This window comes from Pogoniulus pusillus, chromosome 14 (genome assembly GCF_015220805.1).
Source record: "Pogoniulus pusillus isolate bPogPus1 chromosome 14, bPogPus1.pri, whole genome shotgun sequence".
NCBI lineage: Eukaryota > Metazoa > Chordata > Aves > Piciformes > Lybiidae > Pogoniulus > Pogoniulus pusillus.
In genome coordinates this window covers 9,757,886-9,785,365 of record NC_087277.1, presented here as the reverse complement: position 1 = coordinate 9,785,365, position 27,480 = coordinate 9,757,886, and the positions used below count along the sequence as shown (strand labels likewise).

The following is a 27,480-nucleotide window of genomic DNA, read 5'->3' as shown; positions in this document are numbered from 1 at the left end:
GAGACAAAGCATATACAATCCTCTCACACTTTCCCTTCTCCTAGGGATTAAGTATAAAGTATGGAAAAGCCCATTCTAAAACCAGGGGTTTCCATTAATGAAACTGTAGTCTTGAGCACTACAGCAACAGAGTGCCATTTTAGTGCTGTGCCCAGGAAGAAAACTACTGCATGTGAAGGATTCTGCACATGGTTTGACCTACACCACAGTTTATTTGTAAACATTTGTTACATGTGCCAATAATTTAAATTGAACACAGACTTTGTACAATTCAATGTATAATATTAACAATGTCACACCAGAAGAGTGCAACTGTATTCAGTTATGACAGTACTTTAAAACCTTCAAAATACAAACCATTTGGAACAGTGAACACAGAAACAAAAGGAAATTTGAGAACAACGAGGGAGAAGAAAAGAACTGTGAAATAATAAGTCATCATCAAAGAAACCACCTGAAAACAAACATAACATACTTTCTAGTTGGCTCCTGCACATCTGGAGGGGACATCCATCTGAATACTCCTTGGGTTGTGCAACAGCATAAAGCCAACCTCTCCTCTGCAAGTTCAAAATCTTGCTGAAGACAGAAAGTTAAAACAGCTTTAGGACGTGTAGTGCATGTCATTTTCCCCACTGTCAATAAAACTACCTGAAGAATAGAAATTGATTTAATTTGTTTTTATTTGCAATACAATATAAAATAGATTATTTTGGTATGAAGATCTTTGAGTTTTGGTGGGTTTTTTTTTTTGCTTTACACCATATTTAAAATAAAAGTCACATACTTTGAATAAAGCCTCTGGACCAACCCAAGCACTGGAGCTGTAGTCAAGTTTCAGGTATTTTATGGACTTCTTTGGTTGCAATCTAGTCAGTAAACTTCAGATATGCAGATCTGAATGTTTAAGCTCCTAAACTAGTATTGAAGCACCTAAATTAGAGTGGTTGGAGTTCTAGAAAACAGCAAAGTATCCAGAATTCTCACCATTAACTGTAAGATTTATGGGTATCAAACAACTCTTAAGAGCAGGCTACTTTTATTCAGAAACTTTAGACAACCTAATAACAAAGGGTAACCTTCACTTAGTAACACTGAAGAATATGCACTGAGAACAAGAACTTTTCACCCATTTTCAAACTTTCATACAATTTGTGCTATCATCACTTTACATTCTAGTATAGGCAATGCATGGCAAGATTCGATACAATACGCCAAACTAGCTCATCTACTACAGCTCACTGTAGCACTTAAAGTAACATCTATAGTACTGGAAGTGTAAGCCATTAGCTACTGCTTAGTTCCTTTACAGTGCTAGGTACTGATCTATTAATCTCCACATAACAATTCTCACAGTAAATGTTTCCTCTGCCACTTCTGGCAGATTGACATCCAATTCTCCTTTACTTTGAGGGAAGTAAGGCAGTCTGAAAAAACAAACAGAAATGCTATGGCAAGTATGCACATCCAGTATAGAAGTCACTGCAGTGTAAATGATCAACCTTCTATAGAAAGCCTCTGTAATATATGGAGATTACTGAATTCAGCTACTGTTGGCAAAACAAAACCAAAACAGATGTAAAAAAAGCAGCACTGAGCAAACTGTGTACTAGAGACTTTCAGTTTCTTAGAGTGCAAGCCCTACATTTCCCCCTTTGGAATGTGTATAAAACAAAGGGGAAAAAGGGGAAAAAAAAAAAGAGACACTGATGGAATTTTCACAGTTCTAACTGAAGCCACTGCATTATCTTATCACTACCATGGTATGTTTGTCCTTTTCCAACTTCCATCATGTTGGTTTTTTTCCCACAGCCATACAGAACAGGACACAAAACCCAACGTAGCTATGTTTCTCCTCAATGTTGTCCAGCATCATCTATGCCAACAATAGATTCTTGTTCTATTATGCACTGTAGGCTAGTAATGACAGGTTGAGTCTCATTTTCAATTACAACTGTTTGGATCAAGGCAGTTCCAGTAAAGAAGAGAGTTGGCAGAGTCTTGTAGACAGATGGGATAGAAGTCTTTAGCATTTTACATCTCTTGTTTTCCTCAAGAACTCAACGAGACAGAATTTTAAACTGGCAAAAAAAGCTGCTAATGCCCAATATAAACAAAGTGGAATCATGCTACATATCCCTACGAGTGGAGTCAGAAAACGATTTTAGATTAAACAGCTCATTGTTAATGTGTGTCATTATCAGCAGCTGATGGCTGAAGGAAAATGGATTCTCTGCCAACATATCCTCTGCTGCTACCTAATGACTGTCATGTGAAAAATCAAGAGCTCTGTTCTTTCAAACATTAAGCAGGACAGATCTAGCTATCACATCAAACTCAATTTATGACACCAGTAGTTTTCCCACAGCAACTATCACAGGCTCCAAATGCCAATGAGGGACTAACTCCCAGCGTGATCAAATCTCAAGACACTCATGGTTTCACACGAAGAGCGAGATGAACCCATTATTATAAAGAACCCCTTGAATAGAGCCAACCACTTCAGCCCTTCCATAGTTCCACACCTCCATCAAATTCTGTCAGAGATGCAAGTGCACCACCAGTCTTCAAATGTGACATTAAATTATCACCAGGCCTTTGAGTCTGCGCTAACCATAAGCGTCAGACCTCACTCCACTGCACAGATTTGTCAAGGCCCCACTGCTAAGCTGAACCACAGACTTAGCCAATTCTTAATGCCCCGTATAACCATGATACTATTTGTTTTTTAAACAGTTGGTATCACTGAGCTTTTCAGGGGAAGAGCCAAATCTCTTTCACCTTTACACAGAAAGATTTTCAGTAATACAGTACAAAACTAAACAGAATTTATGTCTGAGTAACGAACATAGAAAACTACGATTGCAATTTTGTGGTGACACGTAGAAATTTAACAATCATCAGAAAGCCTAGAAAAGGCGTGTTTAGTTACAAAAGAAAGATTGTCTCAAGATAAAAATAGTGCTGACAGCTGAAAAGCTCTCTGTTGCAGCAAGATATGCAGTAATGAGTAACAAGTTCTAAACGGTTTAAGCACTTCCCCAATACTGCAACACAACATGTTCTGTAACACTACTTTTGTATGGGTTACACTGCAGCAGCAGTACACTTCTTAGTGGTTGGCACTAGGAATTTACCATAATAGAAGAAAGGCATTTTAGTGATCAATGCATTGGAATTCCTATTTGAGTTGTTCCTTATGTGTGGTTGAAATAAACTGAGGAAGGGGACCGTCCGTTCCATTCAGATAATACACCTTCTTTGAACATGAGATTCTTGGCAGGAAGTGGAACACCCATATCTGCAGAAATAGGCTGCAAAAGTGAACTTGAAGAGCCAGCATCATGGAGCTGATCCAGTGTTGACATATCTTCCTAAAAGCAAAAGGAAGGAAAAAAAAAAGAGTGTCTTAAATCCCAAGACAAACAATGAGAGAATAAACAAGCAAAATATGACAGGCTAGTCTAAGCTGCAAATACTCTTAGTGTCTCTGAAGTGTGCTACTTTAATCCAATAAATACCAAATTAATTACAGAAGTAAAAACAGAAGAAACAAAGGGGAAGCATGAAATAAGCATGCAGCTGCCTCGGCTGCATCTGTGCACACACTGTTTGGTTTCCAGTAAACCCCCAAGGAAGATCAAGGCTTAAAACTGAAGGAAAGACCTAGCAAAATGAATGTAAAGCTATAAAAATCTTTAGGGCAGCAATTGTACTGCTATTTCTCTCATACTCTGCTAAGAGGTATGTGTGTATTTGGAGACACTGATAACAATATTTTCAGTAGTTTTATAATCTATAGGTTTGTTTTTCTCAGCTCAAAAAAAAATAAAACCACCTCGACACCTTTTGTATTTGTTTTTCCCACTCTATGGCCATCATCAATAAAAGTATCTCAGAGATAACATCTAAGAGATTAGGATAGGAGCCACTTGAGATTGTTTGACAGATGGTTTCAAGGCTTCAAACCTACTGGGAAGATCAACATTCTCACAAGGAGGTAGTTTCACAATCACATCATCCATAACACTACCTGATTTAACTTGCCAGTCCCTTTCCTTACTGAAAAGAGAAAAGTATCACAAGACACAAGCAGCTAAGCAGATTCCTTGTTACATTTCCTTGTTACATTCCACATTACATGTGGCCACGCCTTGCTAGCACACACTTCCATGCAGAACTATAGCAGGCTGCAGAGATGGAATTCCTACATCCTTGCTACACAAGACTTCTAATCAATAGTCTATCTATGCTCTTTAAGTCCTCCCAGAGCATGCAGTTTCACATATTTACACTTATTCAGTACCAGCTTCTTGAGGACCTTAGGACAAAGGCAAAAAGTTAACTGGTATGAAATACATGTTAATAGATTTGATTTTTCCCTAAGGAAACACAGCTGACTTGAGGTACAAATAAAATCTCAGAAGATTAGCATATCTGTGGTTTGCAGTAAATCTCTAAGGTATCAAAGTGGCAAAGTAAACAGCAGAGTAGGCTGTGTTACGATGGGAGGAACTGTTGTTGTGCAAGTCCCACAAAACAGAATGAAAATTACACACAAGATGCAGCCATGAAAGTTAAGAGCCAAACAAGCAAATGAGGCCAGAAAAGGGATGGGAATGTACTCACTTTTTGCTACCAGTAAAATCTGAGGTTTATAGTGTGCTTAATATATTTACTATTTCTAGAAAAGGCAAATAAACCATCGATGCTTCCATACACCCAAGAATGACAAGCAGGAGTGTGAAAACGAATGACCCTGCAGAATGATTTATATGTGGATTATTGCTCCTTACCTGGAATGAGTGAACAAAATTAAGGACCTGAAGAGACAGCTTTCTGCTGGAATGTAAGAGTTTTTGAAGGCTGTCAAAAACAAAAGAAGCCATGTCAAAGTGCATCAATTTTTACCACCATAGTATCTGGCTCATGAGTAACTCTAGTAGTACCTAAGACAATGCGAAAAAAGCTTTCAGACAAAAAGCTTGATAGTATTTTGTAATCACTGAACAGGTGCTCAGCTCAGGGGCTCTTGACTCTAGTCAGCAAAATGCTACTTCCCCCATAATTCACTGTTCCACAGTGAAACCACTGCAATTGAAAAATGCAGTTTCACATAAGGTAATAACATATTAGACCTCCTCATGTCTTATTCTTATGTAGGACAGTTGGGTAATATGACTTCAGAAGCACATTAGTGACACAGTTAAAAAGCAGGTCACATACTACGACAGAATCTTTAAGCCATTATTTTCAAGAGGTCTTATGTTTGGTCACCAGAACTACACCCTAGTAAAAACAAACAAACTTAACCAAACAATATCACACAACCACCCAAACAAAAGAAACTAACCCAAAAATCCCACCTGAGAGTAGTTTTTCACAAAGAAAAGCTACAGTAAAAAGCAGAAGATAGCTCTATCAGAAGCCATGTCTAAACTCAGCAAGTAATGTATCAATAGCAAAGAAAATTTCCATGAGAGCTAAGTGCATTTTACAGCACAGCATTACCAGTAAGATTTCCACCCTAGAACGGTTAGAAGGAAAGTCTGTGCTAGGCTAGGAAAGGGAAATGAGTAGGAAGCCACACAAATTTACTTTTGCTGATCAGTTTCTAGATACTTTAATATGACAAATTAATTTCTGCCCTGTAGAAACTAGAAAGCCAGCCTAATCTTACCACAACTAAGGACTACTAGATTGTAGACTATAGCTGGCATCTTGAGCCAAAAATCAACCACCTTACACACTAGAATTAGGTCCCTTATGAAACTTAGCTCAGTTCTACTCTTAAGAGTCATTAAGTTTTAAGTATTCTTTTTTGTATCAGGTCTGAACCTAATAGGTACAACCTGTTAAACTTGTAGCTGACAAATTACAGCTTACCTTTCTTTTCTACACAATCCATGAGTGGCAATTTTCCTACACACCTTCTGATTCAACTCAGAGCTGAAGAGTGGAATACCAAAGCATAATTCCAGGGGAACCCATTCCAGTTCTGTTGTGGGTGCTACAGGAAGAAAACCAAGAGACAACTGAATTTGAAGAAAAGACAACACAAGAATATTGTTATTTCAGAACTAGATCAGTTGAATTGCTCATAGCTTTTAAGACAGTTCCTTCACTGAGCTTCTCAAAGATTTGAGAAAATGTCAATTTTAAGGAGAAAGGACAATTAGCAGTGTACTTGTGTCAGACAATTATCAAAAAACATTACTTTAAAACAAGATCTATTATTGAAATAAAAGTGTTTAGTATCACAGTATCATCAGGGTTGGAAGAGACCTCACAGATCATCAAGTCCAACCCTTTACCACAGAGCTCAAGGCTAGACCATGGCACCAAGTGCCACGTCCAACCTTGCCTTGAACTGCCCCAGGGATGGCGACTCCACCACCTCCCCGGGCAGCCCATTCCAGTGTCCAACTTGTCAGGCTTTTACCTTCAAGGCTTTGCTTGACTGCAGAATCCACTGAGGTTTCTTCTATTACCATCTCAAATGATTCTGTGCTCCCATTTACATCAGATCCTGAAGCTAGTTCAGCCTCTCCTAAACGTAAAGTAATTCTTACATAAACATGTAGACAAATGTAAATTTAGTTGATGTAAAGAACATGACAGAAGCTTTGCCACTGACCACACCACTGTAAAACTGGAGGAAAGGATATGGAGAAACAAAGGGCCTGACTTATTTTACTACTGGAAAAGTCACTTAGGGATCCTCAACACACACTGTGTCGTGGCACATAAAAATGGCACAACTTACTGTCAGCATTTTGAAATTGTTTTTTTCTTCTGTCGACTGTCCTAGTCCAGTGATTTTTCAGTATGCATTTGCTATTTCTGCACTAGTCACAAAGAATTAGGAAGTGAGACTACTACCATTAAACTTACACTCGAAACGGCTTTCTACCTGTGGTGGGCAGTATTTTGTGGAGTTCCAAATAAAAGAATTTAATCTTTTGTTCAGTTGTTAAAGTGATTGTAGGTAAAATGAAGGGAACATAGCAAAACCACAATTATTGGCAACCAACCTCTTCCATCAGAAGCATCACTCAGCTTTCTGTTTGCATGTCGACTTGAAGGATTCAACATAGTGACATAGCCACAAAGATGCTGTAAGTCTACTTTGTCTCTCAGTATTTTTAAAGCTGTATGAATGCCCATGTTCACACGGGAGAACTCTAGGAGAAGATAACACATATTCCAGCTTACATTACTAGAAACCTGCTCCACAACCACATAGTTCATTCTCTAGGCCAGGCTGAGGTTTTTTATGCAGAGTTTTCTCTCTTGTAATGCTCCATCTTAATGAACACATTGGTAGAGATCTGGGATAACATCTAAGTGATCAGAGTCTTCCCACACCAAGCTCTAATTAGTAATTTACAATACACTAAGAGAGTCAAGGAAAAAGAAAATTATGAGCAGACAGTGATCAATCTCTCACATAAACATAGCAGAGATGGCAAAGTCCAGCTAGAAATCAAATGTTCACTTCAGAAGTCTTTGCTGGCAAATTCAAAATAATGAACATATTCCACTTATCCGAAGTTCTGATGAATTAGAACACAGCACCAGAGATTAACAACGACTCTCAACACTCAGTTGTTCACACTAGAACTTAAGAGATTCTGCCTTCAAGACTTTTCAGTATGAAGTGAGGAGAAAACAGACATCCCAGAAAGTATAAAAGTCCCTTACTTTGAACATAGCACAAATTAGGAAGTTTGTTTTGCTTTTAGTTGGACCAGATTTTTCTTAGTGGTAGATTAGGTCGTTTTAGGTTTCATGTCTGCAAATTTGCTCTTCATCAGGAAGGCTGTGGCCTCACCTACGCAAACACTGCCCCCTACTCATCAAGGAGTATTTCAGAACATAGTAATTCCTGCCTTTCAAAATCAGTTGGGCTAGGTAGGCTTTGAAGGAGCAGAAGATTCTGCTAGGAAAGCTCTTCCTGGGGAAGACAATTCAATAGTTCTTAGTAGTGCTAGTAATCAAGATAACTTTGTTCAGCTTTTGTCTCCCCTGTTAAGAGATGTTGCAAAGAATACATGGAAGATTTATGCAGTTAAACACACTAGCTAATAAGCAAGTGTGCACAGAGAAAGATCAGGGGTCTTTGTGGAAATTACTATTTTGCATCTATGTTAAAACAGAACTGAAGTTAGAAAACACTTTCCAGTCAGGACAAAGAAGGGAAAAAGGAGGATCACAGTTCCACACTCAGAACAGACTTGTCAGCCATTTAAATGCTCTTTCAATTTTCTTGTCTAACTTGATTCACAAGTTCAAGAAAATCTGTATTAAAAAAGATTATTGCAACCTCACAGCCAGGTAAGATGCAAGAAAATTAAATATGGTGGTGTAGAGATTAAAGACAGTAAGTTACCTCCTTGCTGCTCGGCTTCATCAAATGGGAAAGGTATGTGCATTGTTTCTCCCATTCCATGCATGCCATGTCCCTGAACATCAAGAAATTAAGTTAGGAACAAATAAATATCATCTTAGCTCAGTCTCTCTCTGTCTTTTTATAGAGTACTAGTTGAGATGAAGAAACAAAATGAGCAGATCAAGATAATTATAAAGTTCTTGCTTAACTGAAATAAGTACTAGAATAAAATGTCCCATCCTTCCCCCCAAAATGCATGTGAGTAAACACAATGAGGTTAAACTTCAGTGAAGAGGAGTAATTTTTCTCTCCAGTTACTCATTCCATGCAGATTTTCTAATGGCTGAGCATTAGTGAAACAAACCAGTTTTCACTCCTAAGTACAAAAGATTTTTGAGCAGTCAAGGCTGTCATAATTGGACTTTTGAGAACATCTCATTTTGTGGGTTTTTTTAAATATTAAACATCTATTTATCTGAAGGATTAATCCTGAGTTAGCCAAACCAAAGAAACAGGAGAAGAAGCTATTTTACTTCTCCCAGATAGAAAAACTCAGTTTCTGCACTTTGTGCTAAAGGACATGTTTCGGTTGTGCTTTACTGTAAGAGCTAAGTATCATAAAAAGAGTGCACTTCTTGAACTACAGCTCATACTCCCTGTTACAACTGCTGGCTAAAAACCTTGTGGGCTCTTCACTGTCATCCCAGTTTTCTACATCCTCATTGTCATAAATCCAAATCCCACTCTTAGCCAACCAAAGTGTTATATCTGCCACCAATACATATTGTACAGGCATTGTTGTATTCAGTTCAAACCTCATGTCTTAACCTTCAGTGAATGATAGGAGCACTGGCTACAGATGGAAACATTTTTCAGCTCTTGGCAAAAGTGCAGCTCTCCTGCATTGTTAATCTCTTCTTTCACCTAACAGTTTAACTCAAAAGTTATGCAAGTTGTCATGACTTATACAGAGCAGTCCGCACCTGAATTAAAACAGCAGAATGTGTTAAAGCATCGTTCAACATTGTGAGCACATTTGAAGTGGGAACAACTCCTGGGTCATGACCCCAAGATGTTATTAGCAGGCGCTCATAACCCTAGAAGACAGAAATTAAAGAGTATTTACAGTAGCAATGGACTATCCAACCACAACAAAATACTAGAGTTAGGCACCAATGTATTGTTACAATTAGGAAGTTACCACAGGTAGCTACAATTCCAGAGTGTTGTACTTCATACCAAGAAGCACTCACGTTCACATTCCCATTAGAGACACAAGTTTGTCAACATCACAGTTAAGACACTATTTTGGCCAGGAGATATCTGTCACCAGTTTCTGCAGTTATGTGGCCACTGCAGCAGCCTCCTAGCAAACAGGCCATGAAAATAACCCCATATAAATTTAAAAGCTAAATACAAGATAAACTAAGACTGATCCAAGGATACATTACCTGAAAGATGTCTGGAAGTTTTCGAAGACGTGTTCCTTTAGAGAGCAACAGAGAGGGTGGTCCTTGTCCAGTTATGTGGTAAATATACAGTTTGAACCAAACTGAACTGACTTCTGGTATCGCAGGCCCAATATGCTGAAGAGATTATTCATGAAATGAGCAATAAGTTAATACTGCATTTGTTATGTAAGTCCAGACATAATTACAGACTCAACATTTGTAAAGAAGTACCTATGTAGTGAACAGAAGTTCAAACGTATTACTCTGCTACTGCTGATATTCCAGGTACTTACTCCAGTACTCTTTACAGAAAGTGATAGTAAGACATTTTCTATAAACACAAATTCAAGAACAAAATATCTTTTATTGACTGCCTGAAGATAAACTTAATGGACAAAAATTTACTAAGCATTCAGATTTTTCTTCCTAAATATTTCCTTTCTGCAATGGTGTTTATTCTACGTACCAGTAATTGAGTCTCTTTAAAAAGGACATATAAAGAGATGTATCCAAAACAAAGCTATTAAGAAGATACTTTATTACCAGATACTTGGGGGAAAAAACAGCATTTTTTTCACCTGAGGTGTACAGCTGCTAATAGGTCGAATTTCATTGGTAAGTGGTGCCATGGAAACCAGAAGAGTATAATTTTTGTTGAGAACTCTGCTGCAGGTAGCTGGATCCAAGCCAAGCAAACTCTCACATCGTAAGAGGTCCAAGGGAAACCCTATGTTGAAAATGAAAGATTCTTAAATTAAGACTTAAGGTGAAACATACAACCCAAAATACGATTGCAGATTTTCCATCCTCCCCTGCTAAGCCATGATTAGTTTCCACAACTGGGTTTTAAATCTTGAGTGAATTTTAATGAATGCGTACAGAATCTCAGCAATTCCAGTCATACAGGGTTGTCTGGCACACAACTACAGCTTGCACTATGACCCCTTAATTATGGCCTTCTGAAGCACACAAATTTCTCAACTTCCAAGTTCAGCACATCACACCATCATTATGTTTTAATCTGTTGCTTTAGATGTTAAATCCAAGCCTTGGCAGCTAAATCTGTCATTCAAAAGGCAAATTCACTACTGAAGGCTCAAAGTATGATCAAAAATTGATGGGTTTACTTCCAAATATTTTGTAGCAAGTAGGATTGATTGCTTTCTTAAATAGCAGCTTAATCAGAAAGTTGACTATGTGGCAGGTTAAGTAAAGAAACTCAGAAAGAGTTCCCCTACTGTTCACAGTACCATTATTTGGCTGATCTGGCTGCACAGCTTGTGCCCCTAGGTCTTTATTGTGCCGCAAGAACAGTATAGTGTTTCTCAGCGTAAGCGCATGGTCAAAGTACCGCTGTGCTTCCCCTTCACCTGTGCTTTGAACCTAAACAACAAAGAGAATAAATACAAGTGGCAGGTTGCTTCTATAAGCATCAATTATACAGTTGAAAAGATTAACAAATTGGCATTTTGAAGCTTTGCAATTGAGTAACCTTGCAGCTTATATGCAAAGTGCTCTGCAGCAACTATTAAATGCAAAGTGAGCCTCAGCCGTGCTAGTCAAATGGTCAAAAAGCACAGACTGGCAACATCTATCAGTCAGAACTAGGACTCAGTCTTCAGGTTAAATCTTTAAGTGGCCAGTCACTCCAACTAGTACAAAACAATACAGCAACTAATAGCAGTCATTCTATATAATTCTCAGTTGTCCTTCCAGAACTATCTCTGAAAGATGGGTAGGTTAAACATTCCAGCACATAACAGTGCAAATTTCCTATCAAAATGTGCACACTTTCAGCAATACTCACACTTTATTAAAAGGAAAAGTGATTTCCACAGGACAAGCCCTAACGCTGTGTGTTCATTAACTCACTCTGCTCATTAGATTCACCATATTCATGTATATGCAAAGTGTGTCCCTGAAAGTCATTAGAGGTAAAAATGGTATGAATTAGGAACATTTTCACTGAACCACTCCAATTTGATGTTGTTCAATTGCCAGTTTTACACAATGAAAATATTGTGGTGGGGGCTGGCTTCTTTAAAACATCAAGTGCTGAAAAGACAGTGTGGTCAAACATGTAAAAGATTACCTTTTCCAGCTCCACCAAGAAGCTGTCAAGACTCTCATCTGACAGTTTCCCAACTTCAAACATAGTGACTGCATGACTTTTCAAGTTCTGAGAAAAACAAAACAAAATTTTGTTAATTCTTTGAGAATGGAATGGGCGAGTAGAAGTAAAAACATTTCTTAACAATAAACAATAAAGAAGGTTGTTGTTTTTTTCATTGTTACAGCTTCATTATATTTAAGTCAAAGGATTTTAAAGCTCTACATATTTACTCTTAATATACTGAACAATTTTGACATACTGGTGAAAGATTTCCCATCATTAAAAAGGCAGTGAGAGTAGAATCAAACAGGAAGGCAATACGTTTTGTGTGTCCACTAGACAGATTCAGGCTGCTCAGGCTGGCTGTCTCAGCTAATGGAGAACAAAAAGAAAATATAAGATCAGATTTGGTTTATTTAAAAGTAAAATCATCAAGTTAAGTCAAATATGCTGGAGGAAAAAAAAAGGATAAACACACCAATCTTATTGCTATACCAAGTAGAACAGAATTCTCTTATCACTACTACAATACTGACTACCTTAATTCAGAAGTTGGCATATTTGTGTCAACTGAATCCTTAATACAGATCAGCCTAATTTTCAGACAAAAGCTATTTGGCTATAGAATTTTTAATCAAGAAGTAGACATCACCTCCCCCAATGCATATTCCATATGAAACAAAGAATCTACACAATCTATGTTTCACTTGTTTCTAGACCCCCTTTGTAAGCCTGTGGCACTCTAGAAGTATAAAATAAATTGATCCTAATGTATTAAAATTTACTGTTAGTGCTAACCTGGATCATCTTGACTGTTGGTATCTGTATCTGTTGCTGATGACCCAGCTTCCTGTATAGGACTTCTGTTTTCCCCACTGTCCCATGAAAGCAGCATCTTTTGAGGATCCAAAGTACTCCTATTAATGTGAATTAAAATCCACATCTATCGGTCACTGTAGCACCAGAGAATTATCTCTGCCTTCCAGTGCTAAGTAGTCCACATATAGGCATACCCAGTACATGCCTCCCAATGCCTCTAAGCCCTAAACCAGTCAGTTTAAAATGCCTCAGAGTCCTGCTTTACCTTCAGCAGAAAAGTTTATTTGGGGATTGGAAAATACCAGATTTTTGAAAGGAAAAGGAAAGAAAAAAAGACAAATAAAATCAAGCCATCATCACTGAAGAAGAACCCAAAGGAAAAAAAAATTACTTTTTTTTTTCCTCAGAGTCTGAATTAGCATTAAAGAAAACTCAGCTATAGCAGTCATGTTGAATAGCTTAACAGATATTAAGCTAAAAGTACCTGACAATCCTTTACTAATTTACCTTGGCATTCCAACTCTGAGAACTCTTTATTGACTGGTGTTAACAGTTTGTCAGGATTTGATACACACATCAGATAGATAACTCTAGATATACAGCGACAGAACTGCTCTAGTACCTGACAGCAAGCAAGCAAAACTTAATGTATGTACTCCCTCACAGTAGTGCCAAGAAACAGTGTCTCTGTAGTAGCACAGTTGCTATTTTGGGCCCCAGAAGCTTAAAGCAAACATACACTTGTCTGCTTCAGAAGTAAGCAACTAGGCATTTAAGGGTCGTAAAGCCAACATTAAGTAACAAAAGCAGTACATGGAATTTAGAGACTAAATTACCAGCCCTTAGCCTCAGATAGAGGATCAAGAACTCTTGTCGTTACACACTATTGGAAAGCCAAGTGAAATTTGCTGTTGCAGAAGTCAGAGCAAGCTACTAATAGCTTTACAATCAGATTTTGTTGGTTATAAGCTTTCTCTTCAAAGAGAAAAGTAAGCCTTTGTGAAAGAATGAAGATACTTACTTCAGTCTGTTTATCGAAGGAACATTCTTCCATGACGGATGAAGATTATCCAGGTTTATTACTTGGCCTTTTTTATGAGCAAAGCCTAACCGACAATACATGGACACAGCATTCTGAAGAAACATACACAATAAACAACTGCTGTATCAAATCAGGCTGCAAGGCAGTTACATTTCCATATCAGGCTCAAGAGATGTATTATCAACACATACCTTTACTAAATATAAGTCAATCTCCAGGACATTTGCAAGCTAAAAAAAAAAAACAAAAACCAAAGCAGTATTAGCAATGCAGAGTAATCCACTACTTGTGGGTTTCAGCATCTATTTGTTGGCTTTGTTTACTTTTAAACTTAAGTCTGCACTGGTAGGAGCTATTTGATCTTCACTGAAACTGATGAAAAAAGGGGATAATGCCCCATAATTCTCCCACTTGATATGCAAGAGAAACATGAAGTTATCCTCCACTGAGCAATTTCTACTGTAATTAAATAATTTCTAGGTTAATCAGGTATTTCAGAGACAAAGAGAAAAACAAATCCTGGATTACATTTAATGGATATTTTTCAGGTGCTCATTCACCAAGTTCAGATTAAGACCTTATGGAAAGATATTTTTCATATTAAAATCATAAACACTCATGCAGAAGTTACATTCTTACTTTAAGCCAACACCCTGCATGTTTTCACTGCCAAATAAAAAAAACATATTCTTTTTCTTTCATACTAGCAAAACAGACTTTGTCTCACCCATTTCTAGCTCATATAAAATAGTCTGCATTAGTGACTAACAAAAATATCATTCCTGTATAAAATCATTCCAGCTGATGGAATTGTTCCACTGAACTGAAGGTACTTCTTCAAGTCTGAAGTACTATAAAAGAAACAGATTGGCTCTTAAGCCTGGCAATACCTCTAAACAAGTTCACTTGAAATCAGTCAATATCTCTGCCTTCAGTATTTTCAGCAGTGTGCTTTGAGCTGCCTCAAGTATTTCTATTTCCCTGACAAAGGGCAAGTTTTACTTACCTCTGCCACATTAGTGTGTTCATCTATTGAAACAAATATCTTGTACAGAAGTGTTTCAAAGTAATCACCTTGCACTCTGTTCATCACAAAACCTTCCAGTGGTGGTACTACAAAAAAAATTACTTGAAAAATTACGAATTTCATCAAACTAAAACTGTATAAAAATAGAAAAAATAAATTTAGACTTATTTCCATGGTACCTGTAATTATGAGGATTTCCCAGTCACAAAGAATAAAAGGCTAAAGACAGTATATATGGTGTTTAAAATCCACCCACTCCTGAATATAAGGTTGTCAGCTTGTTTTCTTATAAAAATTAGAGCCACATCATAGCTCATCATAACCCTGCTGTCTTCAGCTCACATGCTACTGGTACATTCAGTCATCCAGCACATAAAATGATTTTGTAATGTAGATGTCATGGCTCTGATTAGAGTGGGACACAAAAAACACTCAGCCCATCCACACACTCCAGAGCTGAGACTCCCAAAGCTATTATCTAAGCAGCAAGTCTCTTGTATCTAGAGGACTTTAACTAAACCATCTCTACTGCAACAATGTACTCTGCATGACCAGTTTCCAAACAATTTGTGCATTTACAGATAACACTGAATTCAGAAACCCCTGAGACCTAGCATAGCATAAGGAGTTGTTCAAAGGATGGCCATATGCTAGTTCAAGCTTCTACATAGTCCCCTGACACAGCACATGACTAAGGCAACAAGACCATGAAGGGATGAAACCAACAGCTATGAAAAAAGTTGCATCTGTCTAGAAAACTGAAGTAAAAAATTCATGTTCTTTTCCTAAGGCAACTACACTTCCCTGTGTTATTCTTCCTTTTCAATACAGACATTAATTAATTACTTATTAATTCCTTCCTTGAATCTTTAAAGAAATCTAATTTTACTTAAATAAATATATATACACACACAAAACAAGAATTCAAGTTGAAATAAAGCCTATATGCAATTAAAAATGTTTTAATAGGGTTGAAAACATTTAGGTAGGAAAAAAATTACTTAAAACATTTGAGCTATGAAAACTCACACACACAGACAAGTAGCTTCTACAACAGAGAACCTATAGGGTAACTGAAAAGAAAGCAAGAAAGCATAAGAGCATTAAATACTTACTTACCTGCTATACAGCTGTCATCAGATATTGGTACATCGAGGTAAATAAACCCTTTATTATATAAACCTTTGAATAAAAAAAGTACATCATTTTACAAAAAAGAAAAAAACATTTTCCAAAGTAGTAATGTTACAAAGTGCACTTCCCCCTCAGCCAATTCAGAATTTAAAGTAATTTAAACTCATAGCCTGTGCAGTAGAAAATTACTTTGCAGTGTATGGATCAATAAATCACATCTAATATTAAACAATGTCACCCTAAACCAGAGCTCTTTACTTGTAATCTGATGCAGCAGGCTTGGAGCTCTACAAGTACATTCAGGACAGCACAGCAGAATGAACACAGATTGAAGCAGCTACATTTGACAGACAAGTGTGTTTCTGTCGAAACATTAACTTAGTTTTCACCATCACCACCATACTGTCAAGAAGTTTGGGCTCTGAACTAGTTTTGTCAGTGTAAGATGCTGCTATATTTTGGTCATATATTTAAGTCAGGTTACAACTTGCATGCTTTGTAGCAAACTGAATCATATCATAGAATCAACCACGTTGGAAGAGACCTCCAAGATCATCCAGTCCAACCTATCACCCAGCCCTAGCCAATCAACTAGACCATGGCACTAAGTGCCTCATCCAGGCTTTTCTTGAAGACCCCCAGGGACAGTGCCTCCACCACCTCCCTGGGCAGCCCACTCCAATGGGAAATCACTCTCTCTGTGAAGAACTTCTTCCTAATATCCAGCCTATACCTACCCTGGCACAACTTGAGACTGTGTCCCCTTGTTCGATTGCTGGTTACCTGGGAGAAGAGGCCACCCCCTACCTGGCTACAATGCCCCTTCAGGTAGTTGTAGACAGTAATAAGATCACCCATAAGTTAGATAATAAAGGTATGGTAGATCTTTCTAAACCTACTTAGAGCTGTAATCCTCTCTACAAACACCACCAGGCCCTGTATAGTGAAAGACCATGAACTGTTTTTAGAACTAAAATTCTCAAGCCCTATACGGTTTCAGATGCATTTCAGATCTTGAATTTCAGTATTTCTTTTTATTACTGTTGTTTTGTTCAGCTTTGGTAATACCAGTGGAATTCTGCCTCCATTTCTTCTAAAAATACAGCATACAGGTTCACTTGCTTGTAGCAACCCAAGCATTTACAGACTTAAGGAGGAGTTTGCCCATGAATTTGTACTCCTTTGTCCAATATGATCTGTCTACATCTAACACTTGTTATGCTGAAACAGTAGACACACACAATTAAGTAAGTTTCAGACCTCTGAGTCACGAGACAATATATAAGATTTAAGGTCCATTTTGATGGTATTCAAACAGTACAAAGTCACAAAAAACTCTTTCAAAAGCAGTGAAATTTTAATACCCAGCATTCTCAACTCTTGACATTTTTAGTTTCTCACCCCTACCTACATCTCTCTTCCTCACTATCTTTACTGACAGTTTTTAATGAAAGAATTTGTTGAACTAAACAACAGAGCAACAGCTGCTAATGGTTCACCGCTAAACCATTTACTAGACACTGGCTGCTGTCTGCATGAACTCCTGAATACTTCTCTTGACCTCCTCTTATGCCTCAGCTGTCTACACACTCTTCCTAGTTATCAGACACAAAGAATTTACAAAGCAAGATCTACAAGCAAAAAAATGAATGCTCACTAAAAACTTACTGTGAACCACATTGAAGTCCAATGAACCAGCAAGCTGAGGACCTGAGTCAATTATCTTATCAATAGCAGACTTCTCCGATGTAGTACAAATCTAGGTAAAAGAAATCATGTTACTCTCTTCCAGAATTAAGGCTATGCAACTCATTTAATACCACTCAAAAAAGAGATTTCATTTCAGCCTCAAACCTTCCATTAGTTTCATAAAACTAGAAGTAATGCAGGTCATCAACCAAAATAATTGCACTGAAGAATTCACTGCAGTTCCTATTACAGTCTCACATTTTTTTCACTTGTCTCTGCACAAAATTATGTGTGCTCTAGAAACTGTACTTAAATGAACAACTACTTGGCACATCAGGTCCATAGTATAATAGGTTTGCTTTTCAAAATTTCCAAACTAAGTGTTCAGCCACACAACTGGAACCATTCTGTAAAGAGGTCCATTACAGTATCAAAGTAATGTTCTTCAGTTAACTACTCTGGGTTGATGTCAGAAGATAAGTAGCCACTGCCAAAGGTGCTCCAAAAAGCAGGAAAATAAAAAAGAAGATTCCATTGCTGGTTTCAGTATGTTCCAAACAAAAGACTTAGAGAGAAGGAACTACATCCAGATAAAATGACTAGCTGACTGGATGCAGAAACTGTGAAAATGAAAGCAGAGTGAGAATGAAACATTAAGTCTGCTCACAACTTTTACAAAAGGAAACAAAAAAAAAAGGCAGAAACAATGAAAAAATAGAAAATAAAATCCACTAACATTGTAATTATATTGAAGGTGAAGATGCACTCAAAACTGAGCTGTCAGGGCTAAAATACAAAATTTAGAAAGCATATTTTGTTGCTTGTTTCCCACAGAGCATTAATATGCACAGTAGTTAACACAGACTGGTTGACACTAAACCATCTCAGCACTGCACACAGTGCAGAAACTATGAAGGAGAGTGAAGGCAGAACATATATCAACAAAAAAAAATCACGATTTCCATGAGTTCCAATCTTTATTTCCATAAAACCTGCTACAAAGCTGCATTATGATCTCTGCATACTCTACACAAAATAAAGTCCCTGTGTTCAGAAGCTACCAACATTCAACCAAAATTAGAGATGGAATCCACGCTAAAATACCTTGATGTCATCCTCAGTGATGTAGCCAGACTGCACGACCCACCATGCTTCTATAGCAATATCCACAGGTTTCACAGGTAACAGATCATGAGCAGTTTTCCTTCTGAAAAATTTCTGCAGTGGTACAGTCCATTTGAGATAGTAATAAAGAGCATTTCACATGTGTAGACAGCCATTTATCTTTATATAAACTGGTGTTTATAAAAATCAGTTTGTAAGTATTTTGTATTCACAGGCTGGACACACACAAATACTGTTAGCCTTGTCATTTAGGGAAAGTTTCCTTTCTCTCTCAAATCATATCAAGTGAGAAGGAAAAAATTATTTACACCTGATGCTGTTAAGTCTTCCATAAACCTGTACTTTTATCCATGCTGTATGTGTTTTAATTAAAAATCCTGCATTTCTAACTCATTAAAATCAAAGTAAACTATGACATTTCCCAGTATGGACAGGTAAGGGAGTACAGCAAGCAATGTACACAAAAGGGATATTTTTAAAGTAGGTCAGTGATCTTAAAAACAACCAACCAACCCAACACCAATATCACCACCACAAAACCAAAACAAAAAAAACCCCAACAAATAAAACACCCACAGAAACAAACCCACAACATTTTAGGAACCTCTTTCGTTTAAAGGACAAAGCATCCCACATTCTGAATGAGCATGGAGCTAATGAAGTACAGTGAAAGTCAGTCCATGAAAGAAAAAACAAAGGACATATTTACAGATCTAAATAGTTTCTCTTCCATTGTATAGTCATTACTTTTTGGTTCATTCTATCAGCTTCCTATTTTGGTAAGGATACTTTTGGTCAAAGGAGTATCATGAAGCAACTGCACTTCGGAGTCTCCCCAAGAAGGACAGAAACTGTTGCAAACTAAAGGGTCAATTTCTACCAGCAGTTATTACAGTGTTTCCATGTGCTGTTCATATGCCTGATCAGAACCACTGACACGATCTTACAGAAAAACACACAGACTACAAAAATGTACACCTAGATGCAAGACTGACCCAGAATAAATAAACTCTGATCTTAACTGCACCTGGAGTACATAGAACAATTCTACCAGAACCAGTATTATTATTCCATGCTTATACTGGCCCAGAGACATTACTTATCTGGTGCCACATAGTAAATGTAACTCTGAAAATATAAGATTTTTAAAAATATCACTGAATATAATTTTCTTCAGTATATTTTGATTTTAAATTGACAGAATGGCTTAGGTTGGAAAGGACTTTAGAGATCATCTGCTTCAACCTCTCCACCATGGGCAGGGATGCCTCTTAATTAGACTCAGATGTTGAAGGCCTCATGCAACATGGCATTGAAGTCTCCCAGGGAGGAGGCATCCACAACCTTCTTGGGCAATCCATTCCAGTCTCACCACCCTCATACCAAAGAACTTCTTAATATCCAGTCTAAATCTAATCTCCTCATTTCCTCTTGTCCTATAGTTAAACACCCTTATGGTAACTCCCTCTCCAGCCCTCCTCTAGGACCCCTTGAGGTATTGGAAGATAGCTATAAGGTCCCCTCAGACTCTTTTCTATGCTGAACAACCCCACCTCTGTCAGCCTATCCTCACAGCAGAAGTGTTCCAGACCTTGGATCCTCTTTGTGGCCTTCCTCTGAACTCACTCTTTATTAACTTCAGGAAACACAATATTATTAGCAATACTTTACATCATACTACTAAACTAACCAGGCCCATGACATTATTCCATTTTTCATTTCCTATTAAATAATATATGAGGAGGGAAAAGTGAAGGAGACAGAATTAAAGACAAGCTTACCTTTGAAGACCTACATTGATTCATTAGATCTATATACTGGTTTCTTCCTATACCAAGAAGTCTTAGACCTGAAACATAAGGAAGGTTTCAATTCTCTTGAGACAAGTTTAAACTGAAGATAGAAAAAACATGCCTCAAAGTATCAGACCTACTTCTATAATACTTTTAATTACTCTTTCTTCCTGTATTTGCAAGATCTAAACTCAGTTCTGACTGAATTTTAGAGAAGCATATGCTTTTAAAAATCAGAAAATAAGGCTAAAATCTAATCCCCTATCGCTCAAGTAATAGCACAGCAGAATAACATAGCAGCAAATAAACCTTTTCTCTCCTACACTCATATCAACAGACAGTAACTATGCTTCAAAATAACAGGATTAAAGCTGCATGAGATCACAGTCAATATTTTTTCTTCCCCCAACAATGCCCACACCACACTGGATTATAATTCTAAATGAGAAGTAGACACAAAAGGCCATCTAAGCCTTTAAGAAAGATGACCAAAACACAGTTGAATTAAACTAAATAGAAATTTAATTCAGTAATCTCCAGCCTTCGACCATTAAGGGACTATGAACAGACTTGGAACTCATCAGTTTTAACCTATGTTCCATGCCAGTTTTGACTTCAACTTTTGAGACTTAGTTTTTGAGGAAATGTTAATTATACCAGTCACTGAACTGAATGTGCTGCTGCTAAAATGACAGAATTGCTAAGGGTGAAAAAACCACCAACCAAAGGAAAAACAAAACATCAGGAAGCCTCTCCTTTCTTCATATTCTCAGACTTACTATAAGCTATGTTTTTTCTTATCCACTCCCCCAGCATGAACACTACATAGAGACAAATTTGTACAGTTAATCAACAGTCTTGAAAAAACAAATCAACCAACCACAAAGACAAAACCAACTGTTCAAAAGCTGCAGGCTACTCCTTACCTGAATGAGGTCTTTAGCTATAAATACCTTCTCAGTGGCAGGCTTGTTTAACACCCTCTCTGTGCTGCCAGTTTACACTTTGTTCTGTAAGACTTACCAGGTGACTATTGCTCTTACTCTGTTCTCATCCACCACGTTCAACTTTTTTGCTTTCCTCATCTCCCCATCCCATACACACAACAGTCAAATAGAAAACAGGATAAAACTTCTGGAACTTCCAAGAGTGTCACAAAACACTAAATTCTCTTCTCTGGTACATTATCCTTCAATCCAGACTGGTACTAACTCTCAGGAGTGTCAACTGTCTTATAGTTATTTGCTGAAGATTCCTGCCCAACACATGTTGAAAAAAAGCACTAGGAAAGGACCAGCAACTCAGCTTGCTGATGCCAAACAGTCAGTAAGACTTTCCACCTCTAAGTCCAAGCAGGAATGCAACACAAGCAAGGACAAGAAGCTGCACAAGGTTTTGCACATAACTATCTGTACTTAAAATAGCCCAATTCCAGTGCAGTCCATCCAGACAGAACTCTGTATGGACAGTCCTTAACATCACTCTTTAAATGCTTCTCTCTCTTCCTTTACATGCTTATGCTCAAGCAAACAGATGCCTGCAAATTCATTTTCAGAAGCTCCTTATTTCCAATTCACTGGAAGCGGTATTGCAACTAGGCAATACTTACAGTCAGCAGCAGTGAAGTTAGGTAATGAATCGTAGCTTTTTTCACTGTTCATTATATCCTTAAAAACACAAGAAAACTTAGTTACAGTAGGAAGGTTGTTTCAGAGAAAAATGTCCAAAATTCTACCTTTTTTAAGAAAAAAAAAATAAAACAAATCTATTGAAGTCAGTTACCCGATCAAATCTGCCTGTTATTTGATTAATCATTACACAATAAATACATAAAAAGTTAGACTTCTGTTTAATGGAAGCTTTAAAAATACTCACTTGAAAGAATAACAAAATCCTGTCTCTGTCTTCACAAAAAAAAACCCCAGCAAAAAGAATTGCTATCAGTAATAACAGAATAAGCTAACAGCTAATCTGTTATGTCTGCAATCACTATACACAAAACTAAAAAAGCACTTCTGATACCCAGTGAAAATAAAAGAAGGTTGCCAGAGAGATGGCAGAAAACAGAATCATCTTTGTTCTCATAAAGAAGGATCTGCTTCAAACTTTTGAAAAAGCTTTTAATATGTTTAAGTGTCCTTTTTGGAAAAGGAACAGGATTCAAATGCATTGGGTTTTAAAAACAGTATTTTTCTTTGGTTTATTATTTTAACAGAATGAGGTATTTCCCCTTCAAACTGTAAAATAAAGGAGAAAGACTGGCCTTTGAGTGCATACCACTCCAGATCCACATAACAAAAGTTCATCTCTTTAAAAGCTAATGGTGGGAAAAGACAAAAAAAAATTGCAGGTACAAGTAGTTCTCTAGAAACTTTCCTCAGAGTTTCCTTAACTTGTTAGCAGGCCCTACCCAAAACCATCCAACCACATGACACTGCCTCATAAGCACTACAGGGGGGCATTAAGAACATCTCTAGGACAGCAAACAACATAATCTTGCTGTAGTTCTGTACTCACCTCCATTATGCCTGTGTAATAGGAAAATGGTGTTACTCTCAGACCTTTCACCATGATGTCAGACAAATGGTAAGGGTACAACATCAGATGATCTCGACTGTATTTCAACAGATCCTCATAATATTTACGTTCATCTTTCTTGACATGCTTAACTACAAGGGAAGAAAAAAAACAAGTTACACTGGTCAAAAAAGTTCAATTAAAATAAAATACTACAACAGAAGGATCAAGAATAATTGATACAATGTTTTCTAAAAAGTGGTCCAGGGATTTCTATATACATTCCAAGTACTCTTGGAGCCTTTAAGGATGACATTAGAACAGATTACATTATTTTTACAGGTCACAGGAAGAGGCATGCTGAGACAGAACTCACGCAAGCTACAAAAAGTTCTTTTAATTAGTGAGACTATTATCTGGTTTAGGGAGATGAATGGATGCAGTCAATGCAAAATAAATTGAAGGTCATAGCCAATAGCTCATGTGAGTCAGGGCCACTGTCTTCATTTCATCTAGTGGCAGGCTTTATTTTATTAGTCAAAACCTCTCTTAATATCTCTTAATTTCTTGGAACAGGGCAGCATAACTACAGCATGAATTCAGTTCCACCTTTTGACTCTATACTTAACTAGAAAAGCTGCCAAACAGACTCAAAAGTCAAGACTTTTCTTAATGTTTTATCTCTTTAAAGTATTTATTTTCAGGGAAGGAGAGACCTTTGAACAGGATTACTTCTTGCAGTTTTACAGCAAAGACAAGCTTCCACATAGAAGCAGCTAATTTGCTTCTTTACTCACCCAAGTTATTCCGGTATCGCAGCTGATTGCGAATGCTGTAGAGTACGACCTGCCTTTCATATTCCCTCTGAGAGTTTCCAAGACCCTTGAAAACAAAAATACCTTTTAGCTGACATATACAAAAGCCCTCTTAGTTAAACCACTGCAAAATATCTTATGTGGAAACAGATGCAGGCAGTTGTCATTACGTAGGGAGTCCTCCAGTTCAACACCATGATAGCATCTTCAATCTCTGTATGAGGTTAAAACTATCTTTAGTTATGCAGGTGTCTCTACATAGGAGTTAAGAAACAAGATATATATTTTTTTTACCAGTAACATTCTGATAAAAAAGGAGAATCAAAGGGTTTTAACCATCTTTTGGAAGACATGATCCATATAGCATTTTATCAAGCATTCAAGCATAGAATCAACCAGGTTGGAAGAGACTTCCAAGATCATCCAGTCCAACCTACCCCCAACCCTATCCAGTCAACTAGAATTACCCAAAATTAGCACAGCACAAACCAAGCATGGTGAACGGCCAGCGAAGCTTCAACTGCTGCACCTAAAAAGCTTATAAGGCAAAAAGTAATGAAACAACTCAAGTTGTGGCTTCAGCAATTAAAGCAATCAAGTGACCTTACATCACAAGATTAATGCATAGGCATAGCACATTGGCTGACCACCACAAAGGAAGATGGAGAACTTTAGTTGATGCTTTAATGCCTTATCTCAAAAGCTTTCCCCTCCAAATTCTTCATATTGCTTTTCTACTCTGCCTCTACAGCTGATCTGAACCTTTTTCTCTTTCCCTCTCACAAGTCCCTCATTGATGCTCACATTAAAAAAATGCCAAAACTTAAAAGGGACTTTACTGTATACCTGAGATAAAGAAGTTGCACAGACATGGCAGAAACAGGTATTAGAAAAGAAATACCTGGTATCAGAGAGGGTGTCTAATAGATAAAACATCCAAAATGCAACCCAAGTATTTGTTCAAACTATACAAACATTAAGATCTTACTCTGATGCTTAAATAAACAAAACAGTGCTGCAGAAATGAAAGTAAATAACCCATTAAATACTAGTGTATTTTCTATTCTGGATTACAAAGCCAACATTAGGGCACTCAGCTGGACAGGTAAAGAGAAATCACCATCCATACCCTTCTTACAGCTCCTGAAATCTCAAGCTCAAGGAATTCAATTACTCAGGGTCTGCAGCCTCCACTCATCCATTCCAATCTTCCTTTGTGCAAGAGCAGGAATTGTTTAACTGCATCTGCTTTCAAGCAGCACAAGACTCAGGAGACAAAAACCTTCTCTTGACTTGACACCGTACCCCTCCTTAGCTATCAGAAGCCCATTAAATCCAGCAAATCAATATTTCATGAGGTTTTCTTTTCCATGAGACACGCACTGCCAGCTCCCTGGCTACCAAAATACCAAGTCGCACAAGTCTCTGCTAGCATCTGACCTGGCTCAGCTCACACTGCCCGGCGGTTGCGTGAGGGATACTTCCCTCAGCTGGTCTTACAGCTGCACACACTGAGAGAAAAGCCTCAGACCCCCATACCTCCCCCTGCCCACAGAGACCCCAAACCACCCTGCGTCCCGCTCTCCTCACAGAGCTCCCCGCCCCGAACACACGCCTGCATGCCCCACTCCTCACGTACACTCCATACCACTGTGACACCCATTCTCCCCACACACCACACATCCCCCTCACAGAAAGCCCCACGTTCGCACGCATAGTCCCACTCCTTGCAGCCTCACACCTCCCCCCCACGCAGGCACCCCATGGCCGCCAGGGCAAGCACAACTGAGCCTCCGCGTCTCCCTGCATTCCGCCAGAAGCCTTCCCACCCTCCTCTTGCTCGGTCCCGGGGCTCAGCAGCCCGGACCCTGCCCGCTCGCCGGCACCTGCTTGACGCTGGCCGGCAGCCGGCTCCAGGGGTAGTTGTAGCGAATGTGGAACTCCACGTCGATGTTCATGGCGAGGAGGCGCGGCCGCGTCCGGAGACCCCGCCGCCGGGAGGCGCGCTCGCCCAGGGGCCACGCTCGCCCAGCGGCCGCCCTGCCCTCGGCCGCCCGCCGCAGCCACCTCCCGCCACTTCCGCGTTCCGCCCCGGAACGGCTGACACGCCAGTTCCGGCGGGGCTGGGGGCGGCGGGCGGCAGGGTGCGACAGCCGCACATGCGCACGGTGGAGGGTCGGAGGGTCCGGGTCTGCGTTCTGTCGCGGCTCAGGCGCTCAGCCGCCTCTTTCCCCAGCTGCGCGGGGCGGCAGGGCAGCGTGCAGGGATTACTGCGGACGTGTTCAGTAAGCTGCTGCTCTGCAGGCGGAGGCTGTGCTCGCAAGCCCATGCGCTCGGCAGCAGCAGCAGCAAGAGGAGTATGGAAGCTTGGCAGATGCTGTGGTGCTGAACGAGCCTCATCGCACAGGCATTTGTGCCTTGAGGTTATCTCTCGCCTTGGCTGCTTTTCCGATGCAGCAACGCAGCCGTCCATGGGCTGACAACAGACTGAGAGCAGATCCAACTTTAAAATACTTCTGCTGTGTGCTTTGTTCGTTTTAACATTGGATCCTAATGCAGTTCATGATACACCTGAACAAACTGTCAGCGGGCTGGAACATCTGGGAGGACAGGCTGAGAGTATTTGGGTTAGTTCAGCCTGGGAAGACTCGGGTAGATCTTTACTGCAGTATTTTCGTCCTTAAAGAAAGACAGGGACAGGGTTTTTTTGGCAGGGTATGTTGAGATAGGACAAGGAGTAATGTGAGGAGATTGGACTAGATACAACGAGCATTTATTGTTGTATTTTACAGTGAAAGTGGTCAGACACTGACAGAAGTTGCCCAGAGAGGTGGTAGGTGCCCCATCCGTGGAACTACTCAAGGTCAGGGTGGATGTGGCTCTGAGCAACCTGATCTGGTTTAAGATATCTCTGACGCACTGCGGAGGAGTTGGACTCGATGACCTTTAATGGTCCTTCCTCACCCAAAACGTCCTATGATTCGATACAATGGTAGTGACTGCTCCAAAGCAAAGGCAGGTAGAGGAGCAGAAACCAGCACTTCATCTAGCAGTGGCCCTGTGGCAGCCCAACTGCACTGTCTCTGTTGTGTGTGGACCATAAAAGCTTGCAGACCTGAGAACCAACACCAGCCCATCCTCGTCATGGGCTCTTGAGCAAGTGGGTAAATACTGTCAAGGAAGCTGCTTCACATAAAATAGCAATCCTTATCTTATGATCTGGTTCTTGTGAGTTATTTAAAGTCTTGCCTGTGTCAAAATCAGTGCAAACTTCCCATGCAGAATCATTTTTCTAGTTGCTTAAGCACCAGGCAGATCAAGATGAGGGAATGGCTCTATTTTTAACACCACACAACATGTTAGTGAATCATTTGACATATAAGTAGAACAAACAAGTGAGGCCCTGATCGCTTGCACCATTTATTTTTTAGGGCTATTTTCCTGCATGCTCTAATAAACTCGAAGAAGTGGTGACAGAGCTGAAAGGGGACCCACAGCAATATAAAGAAACAATGTTCTATTATCTTCTAGTAGCTCTCTAGAGATCTACAGATGCTGTTCTT

The 27,480-nt window shown here is 38.9% G+C and overlaps 2 protein-coding genes across 4 annotated transcripts in view; one reads left to right on the top strand and one right to left on the bottom strand.

The window, feature by feature from the left end:
* Positions 1-27,480, top strand: part of LOC135181246 (annexin A13-like) — a 261,747-nt gene that overhangs the window by 202,177 nt on the left and 32,090 nt on the right. The gene's annotated exons all lie outside the window — the stretch shown is intronic.
* On the bottom strand, positions 193-25,979 carry FAM91A1 (family with sequence similarity 91 member A1). Its single transcript, XM_064154242.1, has 24 exons — positions 25,804-25,979; positions 23,900-23,984; positions 23,103-23,254; positions 22,195-22,252; positions 20,574-20,641; positions 18,772-18,885; positions 17,647-17,737; positions 15,964-16,026; positions 14,824-14,930; positions 14,009-14,047; positions 13,797-13,909; positions 12,755-12,873; positions 12,216-12,328; positions 11,936-12,022; positions 11,094-11,226; positions 10,422-10,570; positions 9,844-9,978; positions 9,376-9,489; positions 8,393-8,465; positions 7,035-7,184; positions 6,443-6,550; positions 5,887-6,010; positions 4,797-4,866; positions 193-3,374 (listed from the first exon to the last, which is right to left on the bottom strand). The coding sequence occupies exons 1-24, from the start codon at positions 25,873-25,875 to the stop codon at positions 3,198-3,200; spliced, it is 2,514 nt and encodes an 837-aa protein (XP_064010312.1). The 5' UTR covers positions 25,876-25,979; the 3' UTR covers positions 193-3,197.

Bases quoted from the DNA above. Each gene is read 5' to 3' on its own strand.
- FAM91A1 (XM_064154242.1), bottom strand. From the start codon at position 25,875: ATGAACATCGACGTGGAGTTCCACATTCGCTACAACTACCCCTGGAGC. The intron at 13,910-14,008 runs GTATGTGTTGAT...ATGTTTCTTCAG, and splicing joins TTGACTTATATTTAGTAAAG to AATGCTGTGTCCATGTATTG. The intron at 12,329-12,754 runs GTTAGCACTAAC...GTTCTCCATTAG, and splicing joins CAACAGTCAAGATGATCCAG to CTGAGACAGCCAGCCTGAGC.